Raw genomic sequence first — 20,238 nt, 5'->3', positions numbered from 1 at the left:
TTTCCCCCTCGACGACGTGGGACAACTGAGCCATCAAAGACCTCCGGCGTTGCTCCTTGAACTGACGGGGATCGCTCGGATCTAGTCCGAGCCCCCTGCTCCTGGAGCGTAGTGACCAGACTTGTCAAAGTAGCAAGAGCATCTGTAACCCCCGTCATTCTTTCTTCAACAAGGTCCTTGAAGACATCTAACTCGTTTCTCGGATGATAATGCTGGATCTCGCCATCAGTGATGTCGGAAAGGTTCGAAGAAGAAACAGCGTGAGTACGGGGGGGCTGACTACGGGTACGTGAAGATGCTCGAGTTGTCCTTTGACTAGTAGACGCAAGAGGGGGTGTCATAGAAGTGAGTGAAAGACGCACTGATACTCGTGATGTACCGTTACACTACATCAAGCGAGATCAAATGACTAATACCAATAATGCAGACAACTGTGTGCGCTCCAACCTAATCGATTCTATCATAGCTGCTGGAAGTGCGCACAAACAGAGTATGCAGAGATACTGCTTCTCATGTACCATCAGTAGTGCTATAAGCACCGACAACAAGATTGTGGAATAAGGAAACACAGAGTAAGAAGAATAATAGCTCACTTCGCAATATATTTCCGTTAGCCTCGACCAACATAGGGCTCACGCATTGTGCGTTAATGTGCAAGCGTGCAAGCTGAGTATCATCTCAGCATTAGTACCCATAAACTATTTGTAGTCCTCTTGTGTATGTCATCTAATAATAGACTCTCTATGTGAGGCCTAATGCTATGTGTAGCATAGTCATTGTCGATAAGTTGCCACAGTATGTTGTCTCACGGCACCATATACGGTATAATTTACTCTTGTATATTACTACAGGTCCTCTTCACAATCGTCGGCGGCCCATCCCTCCTTTCACTAATTGCTCCCTGGTCGGTTTTAGCCATCAACATGTTTGTTCCCTTTGTAGTCTCTTGTGTGGCATAGCCATGGTTTCTGGGAGTGTCAATGCCTTATCAGATGACAGCGATCTTGCCTCAACAAGCTCTGGCAGATCAGTGCCTTAGCTTGCTAGCTAGAGTCCTATGTAGTTCTTCTGTGGGTTACTCCTCGCACCCGGGAATAAACCCCACATAACGTTATGGCCGGGTTAGTTCGAGCTTGTCGAGAGGCGTCCTATTAGGACCGCCTATGGTAAGATGGAACCAGAGCCCCTGATTATGACAGGGTTAGAGGAACTCGAAGAAAAGGCCGTGGAGGGATAGAGACAGTCTGGAAAGAGTGCTGATAGACTCTACGAGGTTGAGGAGGAGGCCGATGTGAGGGGCGTGGGAGCTGAGGATGACCAACAAGTATAATACGATATATCGACCAGAATAATTCGATATTTTGTATTGACAAGTTCCAAAGATATCGGCTCGGGAGAGCTGTTGAACGGCATGAGGGATGATTAGGTCGAGGTCTCTATCAATAAAGGTTAATTTGAGAGAATTAACGGAGGTGTTTGAGCTACTAGCATCGTTCCGTCTCCGTTTGTCCATGACTCGATGTGCTTGGTAATGACCAATGTAATGATCACTCACCGATGTGTGGATCCTCCAGCAGGAAGCTCAGGAAATAACGGAGTTGGTAGCGACGTAGTTGCTGGAGTGAAGTGTGTTTTCGAAAGATTCCGGCAGAAGGTCGATCTCAACGGACCAGAAACTGATAAGCTCGCTGCATTGAAGTATTACTAGTTTCATCGATGTCAAGTGTCGTGTTGTCTGAATGAGAGCTCCGCGGCTACTACCCCTGCTGTTTAGTTTTTGTGAGGCGCTATTGACAGAGGCGCCCGCCTTATGGCAGCTGATCCGTGAATGGAGTTCCCAGCATACCGCGATAAAAGATGGATATCTAAGATAATGAAAGGCTTTCAAATGCCTGTAAACGTCGGTCTCATTCGGCCGATGATTGACTGGTGACACCTCAGGATGGAGTTCTGGATGACACGGATATGACCCCCGATTACCTCAGCAAGGACCCTACAGCAGGCTTCTTCACCTCTAAAGTGGCCAATGTGAAGGATCAGATCAAACGGGCACTCTTTCGGTTCGTAGTAGCTATATGATAACATTTACGATCATCTTGAAGATTTGTGAGGGGTCATCGCTCATTCGCCTCAGGCATTGTCTTTTCAAGATTCAGAACGTGGAGGTGCAAACACTGCAGAAAGAATGCGAGGAGAAGTCCCGATGGCTTGAGGAAGTCCGACATCTTAGTGATGCCGATACCAACTGGGTTACGTGGGCTGCTACCAAGAAGTTCACGCGACGGGATAAGGACCCCTTCACGGTTTTGCGGAAGGAACGGTGGACAATTAGCAGGTGATTATTGTCTCCATTGCATCGATACTTTGGTTATTAATACTTCAGATGTGGTGTGCCAATACCTTATGATGTTATATACTTTCGTGAAGGTGGTGATGGTTTCTCCACACGTGTCATGCCTGTTAGATGGATGGATAGGCTTCGGGGTGCCTATTTCTACTACTTCGAGTGATGTCCGGAATGGTTTCTGTACTCTTATTCGGTTATGAGTTATCACGTACAGGATGAGGACCATCAGCCATTGTAAGGCTGGAGGAATCTCTCACAGCTACTTCCGATGATAACGATCACTTCTTCGACGGCTACGAATACGCAGCTTATCAGGATTACTTTGATGCGTAAATGCCTTCCCCCACCCTGATGTCTGTACGCGGCATCGTGACGTTCATCAGAGAGAGTCGTCAGTTCCCAGGTACTATGCAGCTGGGGGGGGATTGGCAAGGAGGGCAGAAAGTTTTCATCCGTGATAAATGTCAGGGGTATGATAGTCGGACTCAATTGCCGAGTAGGATGTCGCTGGTCAGTGTGGGGTACATATAGTTTCTGGCTCGGCGGGGAGGTGACGGTCGGCACATGAATGGTATGATAATGATGAATGTGCAGACCTCAACACCTCTTTAACACCTAACACTGTAACTACTTGTGTTGCGAGTCAAAGGCATGTATAGTTGGGCAACTCACGCAATGATCATAAGCATAGTTCTCAGGGACGCGCTGACGATAAGGTCGGTTAGGGGGGAGAGGCTACCGAGTGAAGAGGTTGGATATACTTAAGTTTGTGATGTAGGGAAGACCGCTCCTACGTGGCTAGCGTGATAGGAGCCCTCGCTGGGGCAGCTTTGGAAAGCACATATAATTGGGGCGCGCGCGATAAGCGGTCAGCGGAGCGATTCGACACATGTTTTGAAAGTATCACTCGAAGTGATTAATTTTGCAAAGTCGTTCACCAAATTTACCGGGAGGGTGCAAGGGAGGGACTCAGCCGAAAGCATACAGAGGGAAAAATCGATGATGGTTATTTTTTTGTGGGAAGATTATTCTCTGTGATGGTCCTCGAGGGTGCTGCCAAGGGCCGTGACGTTGGTCATACCACCACCACTGCAACTTCCAGCGGCGGCAAGAAGATCAGTGGTGGTGCCTTCCAAACGATGGGACTGTCAGATCCGCTCTTTAAGGCTATTCAGAAGATGGGGTAATAACCGCTTGGAGGACGCGGTTGTTGGTAAGTGTCGAGACCTCAGATACAACCAGCCCACGCCAATCCAGAGGAAGGCTATACCCGCGATCCTCGGTGGTAGTGATGTAGTGGCTATGGCTAGAACTGGGAGTGGTAAAACGGCTGCTTTTGTTATACCAATGGTACTACTCGGGAGAGGAGGTTCTGTATCAACTCCCATGATTGTAATAGATACAAATCTTGAAGGGTCATAGTGAGGTTGTTGGAGCCAGAGCCGTTATTCTATCGCCTACTCGTGAGCTAGCCATGCAGACTATCAAGGTCACTAGGATGCTTGGTAAGAAGGACTAAGGTCATCGTAATGGGAATGCATGATAATAGCTTCTCTTAGGGAAATTCACAGACCTCCGATTATGTCTCATCGTTGGCGGTCACAGCATGGAGTCTCAGTTCGATAGGCTCTCTAGTAACCCCGATGTGCTCATCTGTACACCAGGACGCCTGGTAGTAAGGGTAGCGGTGCTATACTAAATGGATACTTCAACAATGCTAATCTGATCGAATAGCTGTTGGCTTGGTTTTACCCATTCTCACGAAGCGTCGTCGTCCGATACCTCATTGAAGCCTTGGTAGGTCCATCACATGGTGGAAGCGGACCTATCTCTACAGCGTGTACAGTACATTGTTTTCGATGAGGCTGATAGGCTCTTTGAGATGGGTTTCGCTGATGATATGCAAAGTAATACTACTATTCTCCTGTATGGGCTAGACGCTATTCATGTTGAGGTATCCTTAAGGCGACTCCACCCTCTCGACAGTGTCTGCTATTCTCTGCTACTCTACCTAGTCAGCTAACACAATTCAGTAGAGCTGGTCTAAGGTCTGAATCTACTCAGTTCATCCGTCTTGACGTGAGTGCTGCTGTGTTATAAACGTATTCACCGTTACATTCATTCCCAGGTAGAGCATACGATATCGGACACGCTTGATCTGTGGTTCCTCTATACCACTGCAGACTCCAAGCCAGCGGCACTAGTAGCGTTGCTCCGCAAGTAGGGAAGTGGATGGTTTATTAACTAGGGTATGCTCATGTCGTCTGGTAGGCTTCAATCGATGAGTAATAAGAGTACTGGGGATGCGACAGGGGTCGCTGGTGTGGAGGGGAAAAGCAAGGGTGGGAAGAAGGGACCACGGTCATCGAAGACTATAGTAGGCTCACTGTGGGGGGACGAATGTCTATGGCATCGTCGCTCTAGGTATTCGTCGCGACTCGTCATAACGTAGAGTTCTTCGCATCACTGCTTACTCAAGTTGGTATTACTAACGCCCCTATCTATGGGTCTATGGACCAGACCCAGAGGACTTCTAGTCTATCTAAGTTCCGATCGGGGAAGGCATCAGTAGTGCTCATATCCCTCCCTCCACACGAAGATCCTTACATCAGGTGTTGTTGGTGACTGATGTGGCCGCTAGAGGTATTGATATACCCCAGTTGGACTATGTCATCAACTATGACTTCCCTTCAAGCTCCAAGCTCTTTGTGCATAGATGTGGGAGTAGGTCGACGGTTAGAGATATCCTTCAACTACTTGGGGATCTCATAGCTGTGTTGTTGTTATTATAGGAACTGCCCGAGCTGGAGCCAAAGGGTTATGTGCCTCGCTGGTCACACACGACGATATGCCTTATGCAGTTGAACTCATGCTGTTCCTAGGTGGTAGCTTGGGGAGTATTGCCTTCTCCGTCATCGGGGATTATACATCTTCTATTGGTGTTAATCAGCTGTGAATATCCTTCGCTTTGATACATAGTGATTCGAATTGGAGTGGTGGTATTGTTGCAGGTCGGAAGCTTGGCCTGCAGGCCTTAGGTAGCGACCATCCTATCCCTGCTGAGGGTGAGGGAGAGGGTGAAGTGGACGAGAAGAGACTGTGTGTTATTGGCGGCATCCCTAGTGTACAGGAAGAAGTCGAGACGGTGAGCATCACGAGACTCCTGGTTCGATTCCCAGTCATGGTACTTTTCCGTAGGTTCGCCGACTTGTATCTGGGGATGCTGAGCTGGCCTCCTTGCAGCGGTCAATGATGAGTGCATATCATCTCTACTACAAAACTCGACCAGCAGCCTCCAACCAGAGTGTAATAACGACCCTGCGATTTGATGCACTCAGTGCATGTCCAGGTTCGACGAGCGAAGTTGATCCTTAGAGCTGAGGCGGGTGGGCCTCAAAGGCTTCTGGACACCCCGCATCCTGCTTTCAGGACGGCTGCTGATCTTGGTAATGGCTGCCTATTTAGAGGAGTACAGCCGGCGAGCAGGGTAGTGTTGGTCGTCAGGTTCACAGAGTGTTGAGGATATGAAAGAGAAGCTCGATATGATAGCACAGCTTCGTACGTTCCTCTCGATCCTTTCTCTTCTGTTAATGCCATGTATGGAGTATTGCCACTTGAACATGTTGTTGATCTCTATAGGCTCCTTCCGTCCCTCTCAACAGCCTAAGTCGACTGGAACTAGTAGTACTACTGTTATCAAACCAGAAACAATGGCTGAGATCTCTCAGCATGTGGTGAGTTCATGGCTGTCCTTGGCATTAGCTAGGACATGTTCACTGTAGGTAGCACCAAGAAAGCTACGACATGATCTCAAAAGGATGTCGCGAGTGAGGCAACAACAAACACAACTGGAGTCGCAAGAGCAGGAAGATGAAGACAGCGACGTAGAGGGATCTGTAACTGGGGAGGGGGAGGTACTACTCATAATGAGTATCATAGTATTGATATGTCGTGTATAGATGGAGGATGTACAAGTTGGGCAGAAGAGGCCACTGGCATCATCGCAGCGAGCGGCGACTGATGACAAGCAGACTCATCGTATGCTTAGTAAGAGGGCTCGGAGGAAGCTCGAGAAGAATGGTAAATGGTAACAACCGCACAGGGTCATAAGTGTCGCTTCAGGTGGTTGTTTACCACAGCCGAATGAGGCTGGCCTCGCTGCTGGTGGGAGAAAGAAAACATCTTATCATCTTGAGGATGGTGTTAGTGTGTTCAACCAGACCACATGTCGATCCAACGAGTTTTACCTTGGTAAGTTGGCTCTTCCTCATCCCTGGTTCACTACTCCTCAGGGTCTGTTGATGCTGACCCAGAGTCTATTGAGGCTAAGGAGAGGGAGAAGCAGTTGGACATAGAGAAGGCTCAGCTGGATTTGGTACCTGATGATCGAGAGTCAATGACTAAGGCGAAGAGTGTTATGCGATGGGATGCTAGGAAGAAGAAGTAAGCTCGGGCTGGATAACAATCACAAACCGCCAGTCTTGAAATATATGTTCGCTTTCCTCAGTTGAGTTCAGGAGTTTCCTCGTTAATCGTAGAGTTTAACTACGAAAATTTCTCAAAATTTCCTCGGAATTTTCATATTGTCGCCAACACATGTGGTTGATGATGTGCATATTTCCCACGCTATGAACTGGAGGACAGGTATCTCCCTGTGATGGTCGCTGGTGATGGCGGGGCTCCAATAGCTGCATCTAGGAAGAGGCGCAACGAGGCTGGCAAGGTATCAACCAGCAGGATTTGCTGGAGGGATGGTACTCTTGTGTTGAATGCTGTCAGTTGGTGAGTGGGGAGATGGAGAAGAGTGATATCTACTCTAAGTGGTTGAAGTCAAGTCATAAGAGGATACAGAAGGTCGGGGAGTTGGAGGATAAGCAGGTTGGACATACATCGTTATCAATCTTGATCTATCTTCACTACAGAATAATACATCATTCACGGCACCGAGGAAGGCTATCACTATTGAGGATGATAATGAGGAGGATCGGGGGACAGGCTCGGGTGGGGGAGCTAGGATGGTCAAGGAGTTCCATGGTGGAGTCCAGAAGGAGTACTCGAAGCTTGTCTCTATTTCGGTTCACTTGTTGTTTCAGGTTCCTCACGAATAAACAGAAGCGACATCTCGCTAAGCAAGATAGAGTGATGGGTAGGGTTGGAGTAACGTCAAGAGGCGATAATGCTAAGGATGAGCTATTGCATGCTAGTCAGTAAGATCTACTCTCTAGAGTTGTATTACCACCTCATTATGGATGTGGTTACATTTAGAATTGCCAAGAACCGCAAGAAGAAGACGATGACTAAGATCATGCAGGACCCCAAGAGGAGGAAGGCCTTTGCAGCCAAGAGCAAGGTACATATTCTTATAGTCATCATCACCATCATCATGCTATGTACACCCACTTCACTTATACTATGTCCTACCTTATTAGGCCGCTTTCCGAGCCAAACAGGCTGAGAAGTTAGCACATCGTGGGGCTCCTAGGAGGTCTTTCGCCATTGGAGACAATAGTGGTCAGTTTGCTCAACTGCTGATTATCAATGCTAGTAGTAGTTATGATCCTTTTCAGGAGGGAAAGGTCGGGGTCGTCGTCGATGATGATGATGAGGGTACAGGCAGCAGTAATCTAATAATAAAGTTGTTTACCAAACTGTATACTGTGGCATTGTTTTCCATCAACAACAACGTCAATACGTTTCTTACATTCTTCCCCTTCTGTTGTGTTCACAGAATGAGAGTTTGTACATTAGAAGTTGCGTGTTACTATTGATGAGGTGTAGTGGAGGCGATGGTGGTGGTGATCGACGCTCCTATGAGGTAATTGATTGGCTAGCCCTTGATATTGGAGGGACACTTGCAAAGGTCGCCTGTGTTGAGGATAGAATACCAGGTAGTGAGGCCAGCCTGGTCGTATTCACTGACTAGAAGGTCTACATTGATACCCCTCTCAGTGGAACGTGTTAAGGCAGCGGGGCTCTCAGTGAGTCGAGATGAGAGATCTCTGAAGACATCTAGTGGCAAGTCTCTTGCTTTCTTCCTATTCTCCAGTCGAGAAGGTCAGCTAAGCACTACGGTAAGTAACTCTCTGCCTTGAATCATCGACATGTTGTTGTTGTAAGATGGCATTCCTCGAGCTCGTAGTGTTGGAGCATTATCCTCTGGGTACACTACCCAGGCCTACTATACGAGCTACTGGTAAGTGGTAAACCCCTACTCCTCCTTCTTGCAGCTACCCTTTACCATGTAGGAGGTGGTGCTGTGAAGTTCGCGTCTGTGATACGTGAACGGTTAGATGCTGATATCGTTAAGGTTGATGAAATGGACAGTCTAGTGAGGTACTCCTACTACTGGAGCACCTCTCGAATGCCCATGCTTGCCTCCTCCTCCTCCTCAGCGGCTTGTCGCTACTTCTCAATACTGATGGTTCCTTATTCCAATATAACATTAAACATAAACGACGTCAAGTGATAGATACTAGTGCTATGGAGGGTGTCGAAGGCAGAGGCTTCTTCCCTTTCCTCCTATGTAACATAGGTAGGCTGCTACTGCTGCTGCTGTCGCCGTGATCCTTTGTGATGGTATTGCCTCTAGATCATCATCATCATGTTCAGGATCGGGTGTATCTATATTAAAAGTTGAGGGCCCTGGTAAGTACCAGCGTGTGTCGGGGACATCAGTAGGCGGAGGAACGGTAAGAGGGATAGCACAAGTATTATCTGTCCGTTGTTGGAGCCAGTGGTGTTGTCATTATAGCGAGCTATCGTAAAGATGATCATGATGATCGTGTCGTGGAGTTGTTGTTGTTGTTAGTGTACCATGTGATACTATGTAGGTACTCGGTCTCGGCTCTCTTATGTTCAATGCCCAGAGTTTTGAAGAGATCATCGAGTTGAGCCGGTGAGCTTGAACCCGCACCGTTGTTTCTATTATCACCCTTGGTTCAGGTGGGGAGATGCCCGTCGGTCAGATCTCTCAGTTGGTGATCTTATGGGTACCCAACCTGGATCTGAGCACGGCATGTGGTCAGATGATACATTGGCTAGCTCTATGGGCAAACTCTTTGTAACAGACCGTCCGAGGACCACAGCAAAAGAAGGAAACGAGCTGCCAGGTGGAGGTGAAGGCGGCCACACTTCTCATCATCCGGACTTATCGTCAGGGAACTTGTGTGCTGGGTTCACAGCTAGTGAGGTTGGGCGTCCCCGGCCAGCTAGAGAGGACCTAGCACAATCCCTCATACAAATGGTCTCTTATAACATAGGCTACATATCTTACCTGGTTGCCAAAATCAACAAGTGCAGAACTATCTTTTGTAGTGGTAGGATATAGACTCATCGTATTGGTGGCTGTTTGGTTATCACCAGTTGGTTAGGGAAATACGTCAACAAGCACGAGCCGACGATGGCCAGCATTAGGTAAGCCTAGGAGAGTGAAGTCATTCGTATCCTTATCCTCCTTGTTCAGCTATGCAGTCGAATGGTATCAACAATGGGGGCAACCACAAGAACAGAATAGACAGACGGACCATATAAGGCCGCCTCCAGGTATGGTGCTGCATCTCGGGACGATGATTGCTCGATGGTTTATTCATCAATCATCAGTTGAAGCAAGTGAAGATGGTACATGCAATGCCACTACAATGACCCTGCCTATACCTTTACGTAGTCATGATAAATGTAACAATCATACACTGCTTATAGGATGATGTAGTGACTTGCCTTCTTAGCGCCAACACCAGCTCTACCACCATCCTCTATTGGGCTCGGTGATCCAGTAGAAGTCCTCTTCCTCCAACATGAGGGATATGTTGGAGCAATCGGTGCTCTTATTGTAGACTTGAGCAAGACTTCTCGCGTTTGAGGTCGACCCCATGGACTAGGAAGCCGCCACTCCTCCCTGTGCTTTTGCCTCAGTGTTGTTGTGATTTTTTGCCAAAGGCAAGGTTAGTGTCTCCTGCCTGTTTCTTGCCATTGATTGCTGTACAGTATATGTATCATTACTTACCACTTTCTGGCCGTAGTGTTCTATCAAGTAAGGGAGGGCCCCTATCACAGATCAGCCTCATATGAGCTCCTTGCACATGCTCTGTTGGCATTAGGGCGGTCCTCTTCGGTTTAGTATAGGTGGTCATACGATGTTGATAGCTGTATGAGAGTCCCATCGATATGTCCCTCACGATGAGGCCACCATCCCTTCTCCTCAAGCTACTGCGTAAACGCCTCCGCATGCCTGAACCACTGGCCATGGTTGATGTTCCCCTGGCTACTGAGGCTATTCATGCAGCACTCTGTCCTGGCCTCTCCCCTGGTGTGTTTACTCAGCTGCTCACGCTAGGCATGAGGCTTGGAGCACCACAAGAAGTCACTGTGAATGCATTGGCTCACCTGCCCGACTCGCTAACCTTTAGAGACCAGACTGAGCTCATTCGACAGCTCATGTTGGAGGGGATGCAACCACATGCTAAGAGAATCCTTCCGAGTGCGGTCGAATGTGTATCCTACCTTGATGCCCCAAAAGATATTCTCTGTATACTCTCCGCATTAACGAAGTGCAATGATGATGATGATGCGGCAGTTGATCATTTCCTGTGGCTCCTGATCGAGCGGGGAATACTCGTGAGATGGGATGTCCCAGCGCTATGCAAGATGATTGCTCTCTCTGGTCCAAGACAGTGAGTCATGTACCACTTGCCCTGGGTTACTAAAGCCTCTTTTTACAGGCACATTCGAAGCGTCGCTCAAATGCTTATAGTGGCTTACCTTGACAATACTTCGCTTGATGAGCAGGATGGAACTCTAGATCTCCTCGTCCTCCGCACTCTAGCGGATATCAAGGCCATAGGAGGTGCCTACTCCCTGTACGTAGTCATATACAAATGTTATCATTAGTTATGACGCTCTCGAGAATTGATGAAGTGCTCCTGAGGTTCCCCAAGATGGTGAATTCATGGTTCAAGTATACTGCATCGGAGCTGATGAAGTTGGCCAGTGCAGCACATGCCTTCGCGACATTGGCTCCATCCAATCTGCTCGAATGGAGGATTCCTCAGGTGAGACCTGTACGAAAATTACGAGTATGTCGTCCTCTCTTCAGCTCGCCGACCTCCTCTCCAATATCACAATTTCAAGCCTATCCATCCGACCCACATCTCGAAGCCTGGCGATGCTGCTCTGGTCGATCTCACGGCTCGCAGCTCTCACAGCATCTAACCCAGTCAGTCCTGAGAGAGCTGGGCTGGTGCTCTCATATTTGCTTACTGACTCGACAGCTCCATCAGGAGACGTCGTTCTCATTGTATGGTCGCTTGCGAGGACTGTTGGTAACTTCAGTGGCTTCATCGATGAGCTCCAAGCCCTCTCGGTACGGATAGATGTCAACGATCTCCCTAAATTCTCTTGGGCTTTGGCCATCGGTTTTGGATCTCGTGACGCGTTATCGAGAGACGCTAGGATGCTCATACAGGACTGCGTTAAACGCTATTATAATCAGCAGCAACGAAAGCTCCAGTCGGACGTCGATACCGGAGATGAATTTGGCACCAACCCGGTTCTCGCAGACTCAGTGATGCTATGGGATTCCGCATCCCTCGCGGGTGTGCCAGAAAGAGACATGCCTTGTGAGCCCGATGTGAGTGAATTAATAACATATTTGAGCGACGATCCTTCAAAACGGATAGAATCAACATTGACTGTGTGCCATGTGGGTCCGATTAGTACTGGTAGACTATTGGAAGCATTAGGGGTTCATCATGCTCCTTATGTTCCGCGATACATCACGCGAACGGATCGAGGCCTCCGACAACCCATCGCTAAATTCATCACTTGTGAAGTCGAGCTAACTATCGGTGATACAGACACGAGAGTGTTCGTCGTCAGAGGCGGGTCCCAAATGATGTGCAGCTTTGAAGATACCAACGATGAGTTTGTCGGTGAATTCAGTGAAGGTCACCGACGAGAGCCTTTCACAGGGTTATACCTTATGAATGATCGATCAACCCATGCAGAGATATCTGCTCTCAATGGTGTTGCCAATTTCCTATCTGACAACAGTGAAGTTGGTTGGCTTCATTTGCATGTATCACATTTTCCTTGTCTATCCTGTATTTATGCAATTCAACAATTCCGTCGATCATTCCCTAACATCCAGGTGAGTGCAAGAGGTGCATCCATGTACCTATTTATTTCTCATTAGGTACGAGTGTCTTACGAGTGGTGGACATCGGGGAGTGAGCCCCTCGTTGGATCCGCGGAGCCTCGAGAGTCTGGTCTTGATACCTCTCTAGTGCATGGCAGTTTCGGGTAAAGGTTTCAGAATTGGAAGCTTCTCGTTGTGCATGTAAATAGTTGATAGTGTTCAGTATGTTCTATCATCATTTCGTATCTAACCGTGCTTCCTTTGTACAAGGAATGGAAATGCTATCAAGACCGATTTCGATGAATCTCTATCGGAAGTGAACTATTGAAGACGTTTGTCAACGGACCCTGACCTGATGTAGTTTCCAGAGGCTTGACTAACATAAAAGGCCACCGGACCTCATGTCTTTTCGAAATGGATCAAAGCCCCCTAAGTAGTATTAGTTTACATCTGAGATATGAATTAATACTAGATATAATATCTCCATTCTTCTGCACCCAAACTCGACAACAAAACAATCGGTGTAAAATTATACATCTAAAACTGGTGGTTCTTGCTGCTGTTGATTTATTTTGTTATTGGAATTAGTTACGTCCCGTCGCTTTCGATGTGCTCTCTCTTCCATCTTCTCATGGGCATCGGCTAAGTACTTCACGAAGAAATGATCCATAACAGGATACTGTCCTGTCCGAGGATCCGCAGTAAATTTGCCAATCTGAAACAACAAATAAGATTCGTCATAAAATGGGGTCGTCGATAACAAGAATGCAGCTATTATCTAACATGCAGCAACGCGACTAGCATTCTCAATATCATGCCTCGCGGCAACAAATACTACGAATTTAGCAAAAATTTCCTTAGGTTAATTCGATGCTTATCCACAGTGGATCACTATCCTTGACGATTCACAACTCGTGAGTAACAAGCCACTGAAATTGCAGTACATACACTCACCTCGAATATGAATTCACTAGGATGTTTCCATGTAGCGAAGCCATGATCCAACCAACATGGATGGACAATCTTGCATTTTAACGAATCCTCCTTCATTGCCTTTGCTATCAGGTGACACTAAAAAGGTTCATCTAGATGCTTTCGACTCGGGGGTTGACGTACCTTAGCAGTACCGCCTTTAGCACAGACCAAATGAGTTGGTTCATCTTCCACATTGTTGATAACTGTGCCGCCGTACATTTCGATCATCTCAGCTCGTTCGGATGCCTCATTCTGGTTGAACCCTATGAAGACAGTTCCGCAATGTGGATTTACAAAAACCCATACGACTACTACTACCAGTGAGCATGATGCGGCAGTTCTTGAAGGTCTGCTTCCGAGTATCATCGATGACGTTTTTAACATCAACAACGAAACCATCACCAGCTGCATCTACCAAAGCCTTGCAATATCGATGATGGATCTCGGTGAAGACTCGAACCATGGCAGGGAGGTATCTGGAAGGCTTCATTATCCATCGATCGCAACAGATAAGTGATAACTCCACAGACTCGGCTTAGCCCCGTCCGGTTTGAACACTGAATTCACGTGAAACTACTTGCACATTTCAAGTGATGGAGACTTGAGGGATAAGCGCCCTTCCTCCAAAGACAGTTGCTCATGAGGTTGAGTTAAAAAAACACCACGAGGAAGGAGGTGATCAGAATGTGATGCAACTCACCCATCGAAGTTCTTTGACGCATCATCCAATTCCGGTTTAGGGTATCCGCTCTCCGGGCCGCCCTCCTTTATCCAGTCCGATGTTTGTTTGAGGGCTCGAACGACTTGGAGTAGTTTCTGGTCCATATATTTATATGGTGGGCACTTGATGACGTTGGGTTGGAAGTCTAACCATATTTTATCCCTGAAAGTTGAATCCTCATCCCAAATGAGATCTCCGAATCGCCATACTTATCATCGAGGATGATAACCTCCTCCCTAGGCCGGGAACATACCGCTCGTATGTCCTTGTTTTCATTCGACCCGTGTTTCATATCGTCGCAACGGGAGAATACATTATCATTTCGGAAGAAGCCTTTCTTGTGCGGATCAAGAGCCTAGTCATCAATATTGTGGATTACACACCGTAAGTGACTTCGTTACCTCCATCACATATTCAAGATACACTCTCGTAGCCTTAGTATGGATATAGAACTCGTACATCGGTTGTAGTGCTTCCAAGAACTGATGTACACCTGATCAACATACCAACTGATCGTACTGCAAAGACGAGCTATAACGTACCGGGCCGTAACTTGACGAAATGAGGCTCCTTCCCAGTCTGCATCGGGAGCTCCGTCTGATGCAAATCTATGCCCAAGGCTTCGACTACTCTGTCGGGATACCGCGGCATAGTAGGAGGCTGTGAATACCATGTATCATCATTATCATACACAGTCGTGGGCCTACCTGTGGGACGGCATTAACCAATGTATGATCGAGGTCCAGGACGAGAGCCAACTTTTTGGCGGAATCTGTATCCTGTGAGAGTTGTGCCACTTGTGAGGACCGATCAGAGATAGACTCAGATGGGGTCGGAGGCGTTGATGGTGGCGGAGACTCTGAAAAACACCACCGAGACATAACGATATTGAGCAAGTTATAATGGAGTTGTCGCAGCCATATTTCGCCATTACCAGTTTCCTCTGGTGGCTGAGGTGTGGTTTTACCATCATCTGGGGTTCCATCAAGTATATGGAAATCCGGTTCAGATGATGTTACGATGGGAGAACCAATATCGAAATCGGATGGACTCACTGGATTCGGTATTACTGATAGTTTCAAACTACTCAGGTACCTGTTAAGAGAATAATCCTAATCGTACTATGATAACTCTGTAGACTCCTCCAGCTAGGTGGGAACTAGTATGTGATTCCAAGGATCACCGAGTGTCGGCTACTACCATGCAAGGAGTTCTTGCTTGAGATCCTCTACAGGCACTCTGTTTGCCATGATGGGACAAGTATGAACTGTTAGTGATGTAATTATACCAAGAATGACGAGATCAGTGCATGAGCGAACTGCGTTGGTTTGGTTATCCGAGGAGCGGATTGATGTAAGCCTCTACAGATGATCTCATAATGGGAGTGCTCTGAAGGTATATGCTGTCGTGGATGTCTTCAGCATATGTCAGTTCGGATGGTTTAGGCGCGAGCACACCGAGAACTTTTTATGAGGAGGAACTCCGATGTATTCTCTAGAGAACCAAGGGTAACCGGGCAACCTAGTTGTACAGTAACTAATGAGCTTTACAGTGTATACAGTGGTTGCCTGCACCGTGGCATGCGAGATACTACCATAACTCCCTCAACTTTCTCAACCTACGGAAGGTCCACGGTTCACCATCTTCTACACAGAGAGTCTCTGTCAGAAACGAAGCACTTTCCTATTCTGCACGCATGCCCTCAAGCGAGGAAAGACAAGTTAAATCAAGTTCTCAAGATTTTTTATAGAGCGCACTCAGCAACCGGAGCGTTGGTGTGCGCGAGTAAAGTGATCAAGTCATAGCGTGCATCGATCAGAGGATCGATTGATAGCCACAGCTGGGACTTCGATGGTATCGGTAGCAGCGAGGCTTCATGGCTCACATGGCGTCCTCGATCTGTCTTCTGCTTTTCCCTCTAACGAGGCTGCCTTGCTGTAGCTTCTTTAGAGTGGTTCCTTCAGGCAGTTCTACCCTGCTTAGGTAGGGGCTCTTTCTGTTCCCTCCCCGCTGTGCCGCCTAGCTGTGGCGATCCAGCGGTATCGCATTTGATTGTTTCCTTCTCGTAAGTGTTACGTGTTTTAGTACCGTGTGGGTTAGAGCCTCATCTTAGCCAAGCCAACAGAGCTTGTTTAGCACACCTTGAACTGAGTTGGCTCGAGGCTCGGGGGTTCCCCCCCTCTCGGAGGGTAGCTTCTGAACGACTGGTCATATTTAAGCCCTTGTTACTTCGGTAACCCCTCCTGGCATTCCATGCCTCACGCACCACGGCCTCGGCCGAGTGGCTTCAAGCCTCGTGACAGTCCCTACGGACTTCGGTTTGGAGGTTTCTCCTTACCTCTCCTAACTCCTTTGGCCAGATGCCAGGGGTCGGAAGTGAACTCTTCTCATGCCTTACGGCACTATTACGAGAGCGCTAAGATGCGTCATGCTAGACTGGAATGGTCCTTTCATATCAATGATTCGTGGTCACCACGAGAACACATTCAATACATGCGTGAAGTGAATCCACAGGACTTACCGCAATGGGAATCACCCCCTCTTCCGGATTCCTTACTCTCAGCAGTATCGGTGGCGGCCCGCGGGGCCTGTGAGCCGTTGTGGATTCGTTCTCGGCGAGACCACATTATGCAGACTTTACGTCGAATACAGTCTATTCTCTCACCTCTTCAAGGGGAATGGGCTAGAAAGCTCCCTACTTGTTGCAAACAACTGAATCTCCCATTCCTTGCCTTCCTAGCACATATTACGGACTATCCAGACAAGGCCTTTATTGATGAACTCCGTACTCACGGCGGCGTTCCGCTAGTGGGCAATTTGACAGTAGGAGGTTCGTTGTTTGCTCCCGTCGAAAAGACGACCCGACCCCTGCTCACTTTGGAGGAATTAGAAAAGCATTCAAAGGCTCGCCTGACCCAGCTGAAACATCCCTCAACACCTTCCGTTCAGCAGGCAGATCTGCTGTGGAGTATGGCTGAGCAGGAGACGGCTTCCGGGCGCCTCTTGGGTCCCTTTTCTATTCAGGAGTTGACTCATGCTACTCCTGTTCCGGGGTCCACGATGCGACATGTCGTCGTGTCACCTTCTAAAGTTCGTCCGGTTGATGATTATCGCCGTTCATTTATCAATCAGGCCACATCTGTGGGCCATAAAATCACATTGCCGGATGTTTCTACCGTTTGTGCCACCATAAAAGCACTTTGGGAATCACTTCCCATTCCATCGGCGGCTAAGGTCTCTGGTCAGCTACCAGCACTCCGGGTGTTTAAATTAGATCATAAAGACGCTTATAGACAAGTTCCCATCCGCCCGGAACATCGCCATCTATCGAATGTATTGCTTTGGAATACAACTCAACAACAATACTTCGGTTTCTACCATACGGTATGTCCGTTTGGTGCGGTCTCTTCCGTTACCAACTACTTACGGTTGTCCAGCCTCATGACCCATATCTGTAGAGTTCTACTGGGGATTCCCCTTATTTCATATCTGGATGATTTTATTGGGCTTGATTGGTTGACATCGTGTGATGACACATTCAACTATGTGAAAGAACTCAACAAGTTGTGTGGTCTTCAGCTAAAGACAGAGAAAGAGATTCAACCCTCTGCCAACGCTACAATTCTTGGGATCGACTTGAACTTGTCTGATCCCACGATGGTTTCATTGAGTCTCTCAGCTGAGAAGTTGCAGCCGTTGCTTAGTAGTGTCGAGGACCTCCTCTCAGTTGACGATTTTGGTGGTAGTGCTCATGCACGTAAAGTCATCGGCAAGCTTGCTTTCGCGTGCAGTATAGTACGAGGGCGAGCACTTCGATCGCAGATACGCACCTTAATTAGGTCGACGTACACAGTAGAAGTCTCACAGCCCGAGATATCGTCAGCTCTACGAGATATTCATCGCTTCTTGGATACCCTCTTGTCAACAGAGCCTGCGTCTACACAGCATGCTCGGGCCCAGACCCGCTCCGTATCGGTTCGGGAGCTAGATAGCCAGCTCCGTCCTCTTGTCCTATATGCCGATGCAGAGGGCGAACATGGTGGCTTCGCTGGAGTCTGTGTGTCTCCCGCGGGTATCTGGTACTTCGCAGATGTGATACCTGATTGGATTAGACCAATTCTCCCACGATGCTCACAGCTTATTCATTTCTTTGAATTTTTCGCTGTGTGTGCGTCTCTAGCTACTTTTGGTCACCTTAGTTCTACACATAACATTCCTATTGTTCTGTTTACGGATTCTCAGTGTGTCAAGCATATCATACGCAGAGGGAGCGCCAGCCAACCTCTACTTAACCAATGGTGTGGTAGATTATGGAGTTTCATTCTCGACCATAATCTGAACATTTGGTTTCAATATATTCGTTCCCATAGTAACCCCGCTGATGCTCCTTCTCGTATGAGATGGTCGGAATGCTGTACATGGCATCGCTGTCGAGTCTCTCAACCTTCATTCTTGCTATCTGATCAATAAGTACCACTTCTTAGTCAGGGCCTAGATCGCCCCTCCTTATCATCACTAATACTATAGTTATTGGTTTGGGTCAAGCTCGATCCTACTCAGTTCAATCTTGATGGGAGATCACCGTCCTCCTACTCTGGTATGTAGGAGGTCGACTGACCTGAGCTCTGCTCCCCCATCGTTGTAGGAGCGACGGTCAGTTTAGGCTCAGGATCCTGGCATACCTCAGCCTCCTACTACAGGGGATTCGGCTCCTCCTGAGCATGTTCTACACCAAGTCTTAACTCTTCTCGCTCAAGGCAAAGACCTCCAGGAGGGAGCCTCTGCTAAGGAGGGTCAAGCTTTCCTCACAGAACGCCTAGCACATGCACAGTTGGTCGGTATCGATCCCACCTTAGTCCCGTCAATTACGTTGTTCCACCGTTTCCTGAATAAACCTAATGCGGAAACGGATTTCTTGTCTACGGACATTGAGGACTTTCTCGGTCAAGAGGACATCGTTCAGATTCAAGGTAGCAGTTCTTCTTCGGCTTTCAAATCGGTAGATGCTCTGAACAAAAAAGCCTCCACAGTCCGTATACCCAATCGCTTAGCTCTGCTGGGTGTTACCTTGATCAAATGGGTAACGGCTGGTTCTCTAATATGTTCTTTACCCAGAGGTCTCCTCTTGAGCCACGTAGCTGCAACCATGCACTGTGCCGATTTATACGGTACGGCTGTAGCTCTGTCATATCATCGTCACCAAACGGCTAAAGCTGCGATTGAATTGTCCATGGGTAAGCCTGCTGTGGACATTGCCATCAAAGAGTTCAATAACCTGACAGCATTTGAATGTAAGCAGCGGCTAGATAGCTCCCAACGCAAAGCTACCACGCAATTTAAACCGAGACGCTACTTCGGTGCTACCAACTACAACTATAACTATAGACAACAGTACAGGAGTGCCCCTTATGACGACTGGTATTCATGGTCTAAAAATGACAAAGATTGGAAGGGGTGGAAACAAGCTGATACCGGCACATCGGCCCCATCTACTACTAAGAAGTCGTAGTGATTATGTTCAAAGTTATCCTCCTCCCTTAGTGGGGTATCCTCAGTGCTCTGCCGCGGCCGCTCCGGGGGTACCTTTATTAGTCTTGAACCTGTAAGGGCAATTCTGACCTACTTCTATCATATCCCCTATTCGGTTCGACCACTTGTGGTCGATGTAGGTATCCTGCCCGCTCTTCATCTGTTGTGTTATGTCCGGATCTTCGGGAGAGCTGCATAAGAGTTCACCGCTCATTTTTATCCCTCTTACAATCCTCATCGTACTTACAGATGTTGGCAGCCCAAGATTGGAGGCAAGCCTTCTCGTCGACCGATTCTATCCTTCCGACTGTGGCCTCTCTTCTTCGGGGCGATCATCGCCTATTAGAACCAGCAAAAACCCCAGCTGCCGCCTCTACGTGGTTGCATGGAGTTCTACACTCACCTTCTGATTATCCACATGTCCTACTACAGATTGTCGAGACATTGCTATGCTCCCTAGCGCCCTCTACTAGATCATCGTACTCCACTGCCATCTCTAGCTGGAGCCGCTTCAACCACGAGCTCAACGTCATC

The 20,238-nt window shown here is 47.9% G+C and overlaps 6 protein-coding genes across 6 annotated transcripts; 5 read left to right on the top strand and 1 right to left on the bottom strand.

Annotated features, from left to right (window-relative positions):
• Positions 1-1,828: 1,828 nt before the first annotated feature.
• Positions 1,829-2,680, top strand: Pmar_PMAR007944 (conserved hypothetical protein; the record flags this gene model as incomplete). The annotated part of the gene is made up of 5 exons (XM_002776411.1): positions 1,829-1,894; positions 1,942-2,060; positions 2,135-2,335; positions 2,384-2,506; positions 2,587-2,680. 5 exons carry the CDS (start codon positions 1,829-1,831, stop codon positions 2,678-2,680), a joined length of 603 nt encoding a protein of 200 aa, XP_002776457.1.
• A 704-nt stretch (positions 2,681-3,384) lies between these two features.
• On the top strand, positions 3,385-8,051 carry Pmar_PMAR007943 (ATP-dependent RNA helicase dbp-10, putative; the record flags this gene model as incomplete). Its single annotated transcript, XM_002776410.1, has 27 exons — positions 3,385-3,530; positions 3,580-3,697; positions 3,747-3,852; positions 3,907-4,019; positions 4,149-4,254; positions 4,302-4,426; positions 4,476-4,567; positions 4,619-4,724; positions 4,772-4,915; positions 4,960-5,071; positions 5,140-5,229; positions 5,359-5,492; positions 5,546-5,653; positions 5,697-5,793; positions 5,852-5,944; positions 5,987-6,081; positions 6,130-6,261; positions 6,307-6,427; positions 6,470-6,598; positions 6,640-6,790; positions 6,992-7,070; positions 7,127-7,225; positions 7,270-7,397; positions 7,441-7,554; positions 7,613-7,697; positions 7,777-7,858; positions 7,915-8,051. The coding sequence occupies 27 exons, from the start codon at positions 3,385-3,387 to the stop codon at positions 7,941-7,943; spliced, it is 2,934 nt and encodes a 977-aa protein (XP_002776456.1). The 3' UTR covers positions 7,944-8,051.
• A 413-nt stretch (positions 8,052-8,464) lies between these two features.
• Positions 8,465-10,301, top strand: Pmar_PMAR007942 (hypothetical protein; the record flags this gene model as incomplete). Its single annotated transcript, XM_002776409.1, has 11 exons — positions 8,465-8,540; positions 8,593-8,680; positions 8,740-8,879; positions 8,957-9,036; positions 9,178-9,242; positions 9,290-9,456; positions 9,505-9,663; positions 9,718-9,760; positions 9,810-9,889; positions 9,947-10,021; positions 10,072-10,301. The coding sequence occupies 11 exons, from the start codon at positions 8,465-8,467 to the stop codon at positions 10,203-10,205; spliced, it is 1,107 nt and encodes a 368-aa protein (XP_002776455.1). The 3' UTR covers positions 10,206-10,301.
• Positions 10,302-10,522: 221 nt separating this feature from the next.
• On the top strand, positions 10,523-11,554 carry Pmar_PMAR007941 (hypothetical protein; the record flags this gene model as incomplete). Its single annotated transcript, XM_002776408.1, has 4 exons — positions 10,523-11,016; positions 11,065-11,206; positions 11,271-11,394; positions 11,439-11,554. The coding sequence occupies 4 exons, from the start codon at positions 10,523-10,525 to the stop codon at positions 11,552-11,554; spliced, it is 876 nt and encodes a 291-aa protein (XP_002776454.1).
• A 1,454-nt stretch (positions 11,555-13,008) lies between these two features.
• Positions 13,009-14,826, bottom strand: Pmar_PMAR007940 (NLI interacting factor, putative; the record flags this gene model as incomplete). Its single annotated transcript, XM_002776407.1, has 8 exons — positions 13,009-13,194; positions 13,434-13,550; positions 13,596-13,717; positions 13,773-13,930; positions 14,155-14,337; positions 14,385-14,530; positions 14,577-14,668; positions 14,718-14,826. 8 exons carry the CDS (start codon positions 14,824-14,826, stop codon positions 13,009-13,011), a joined length of 1,113 nt encoding a protein of 370 aa, XP_002776453.1.
• A 3,919-nt stretch (positions 14,827-18,745) lies between these two features.
• On the top strand, positions 18,746-19,684 carry Pmar_PMAR007939 (hypothetical protein; the record flags this gene model as incomplete). Its single annotated transcript, XM_002776406.1, has 2 exons — positions 18,746-18,772; positions 18,839-19,684. 2 exons carry the CDS (start codon positions 18,746-18,748, stop codon positions 19,682-19,684), a joined length of 873 nt encoding a protein of 290 aa, XP_002776452.1.
• Positions 19,685-20,238: the final 554 nt, after the last annotated feature.

This window comes from Perkinsus marinus (genome assembly GCF_000006405.1).
Source record: "Perkinsus marinus ATCC 50983 genomic scaffold scf_1104296953538, whole genome shotgun sequence".
Lineage (NCBI taxonomy): Eukaryota > Perkinsozoa > Perkinsida > Perkinsidae > Perkinsus > Perkinsus marinus.
The sequence above is the reverse complement of the archived record's forward strand: the minus strand, read 5'-3'. Positions and strand labels throughout refer to the sequence as shown.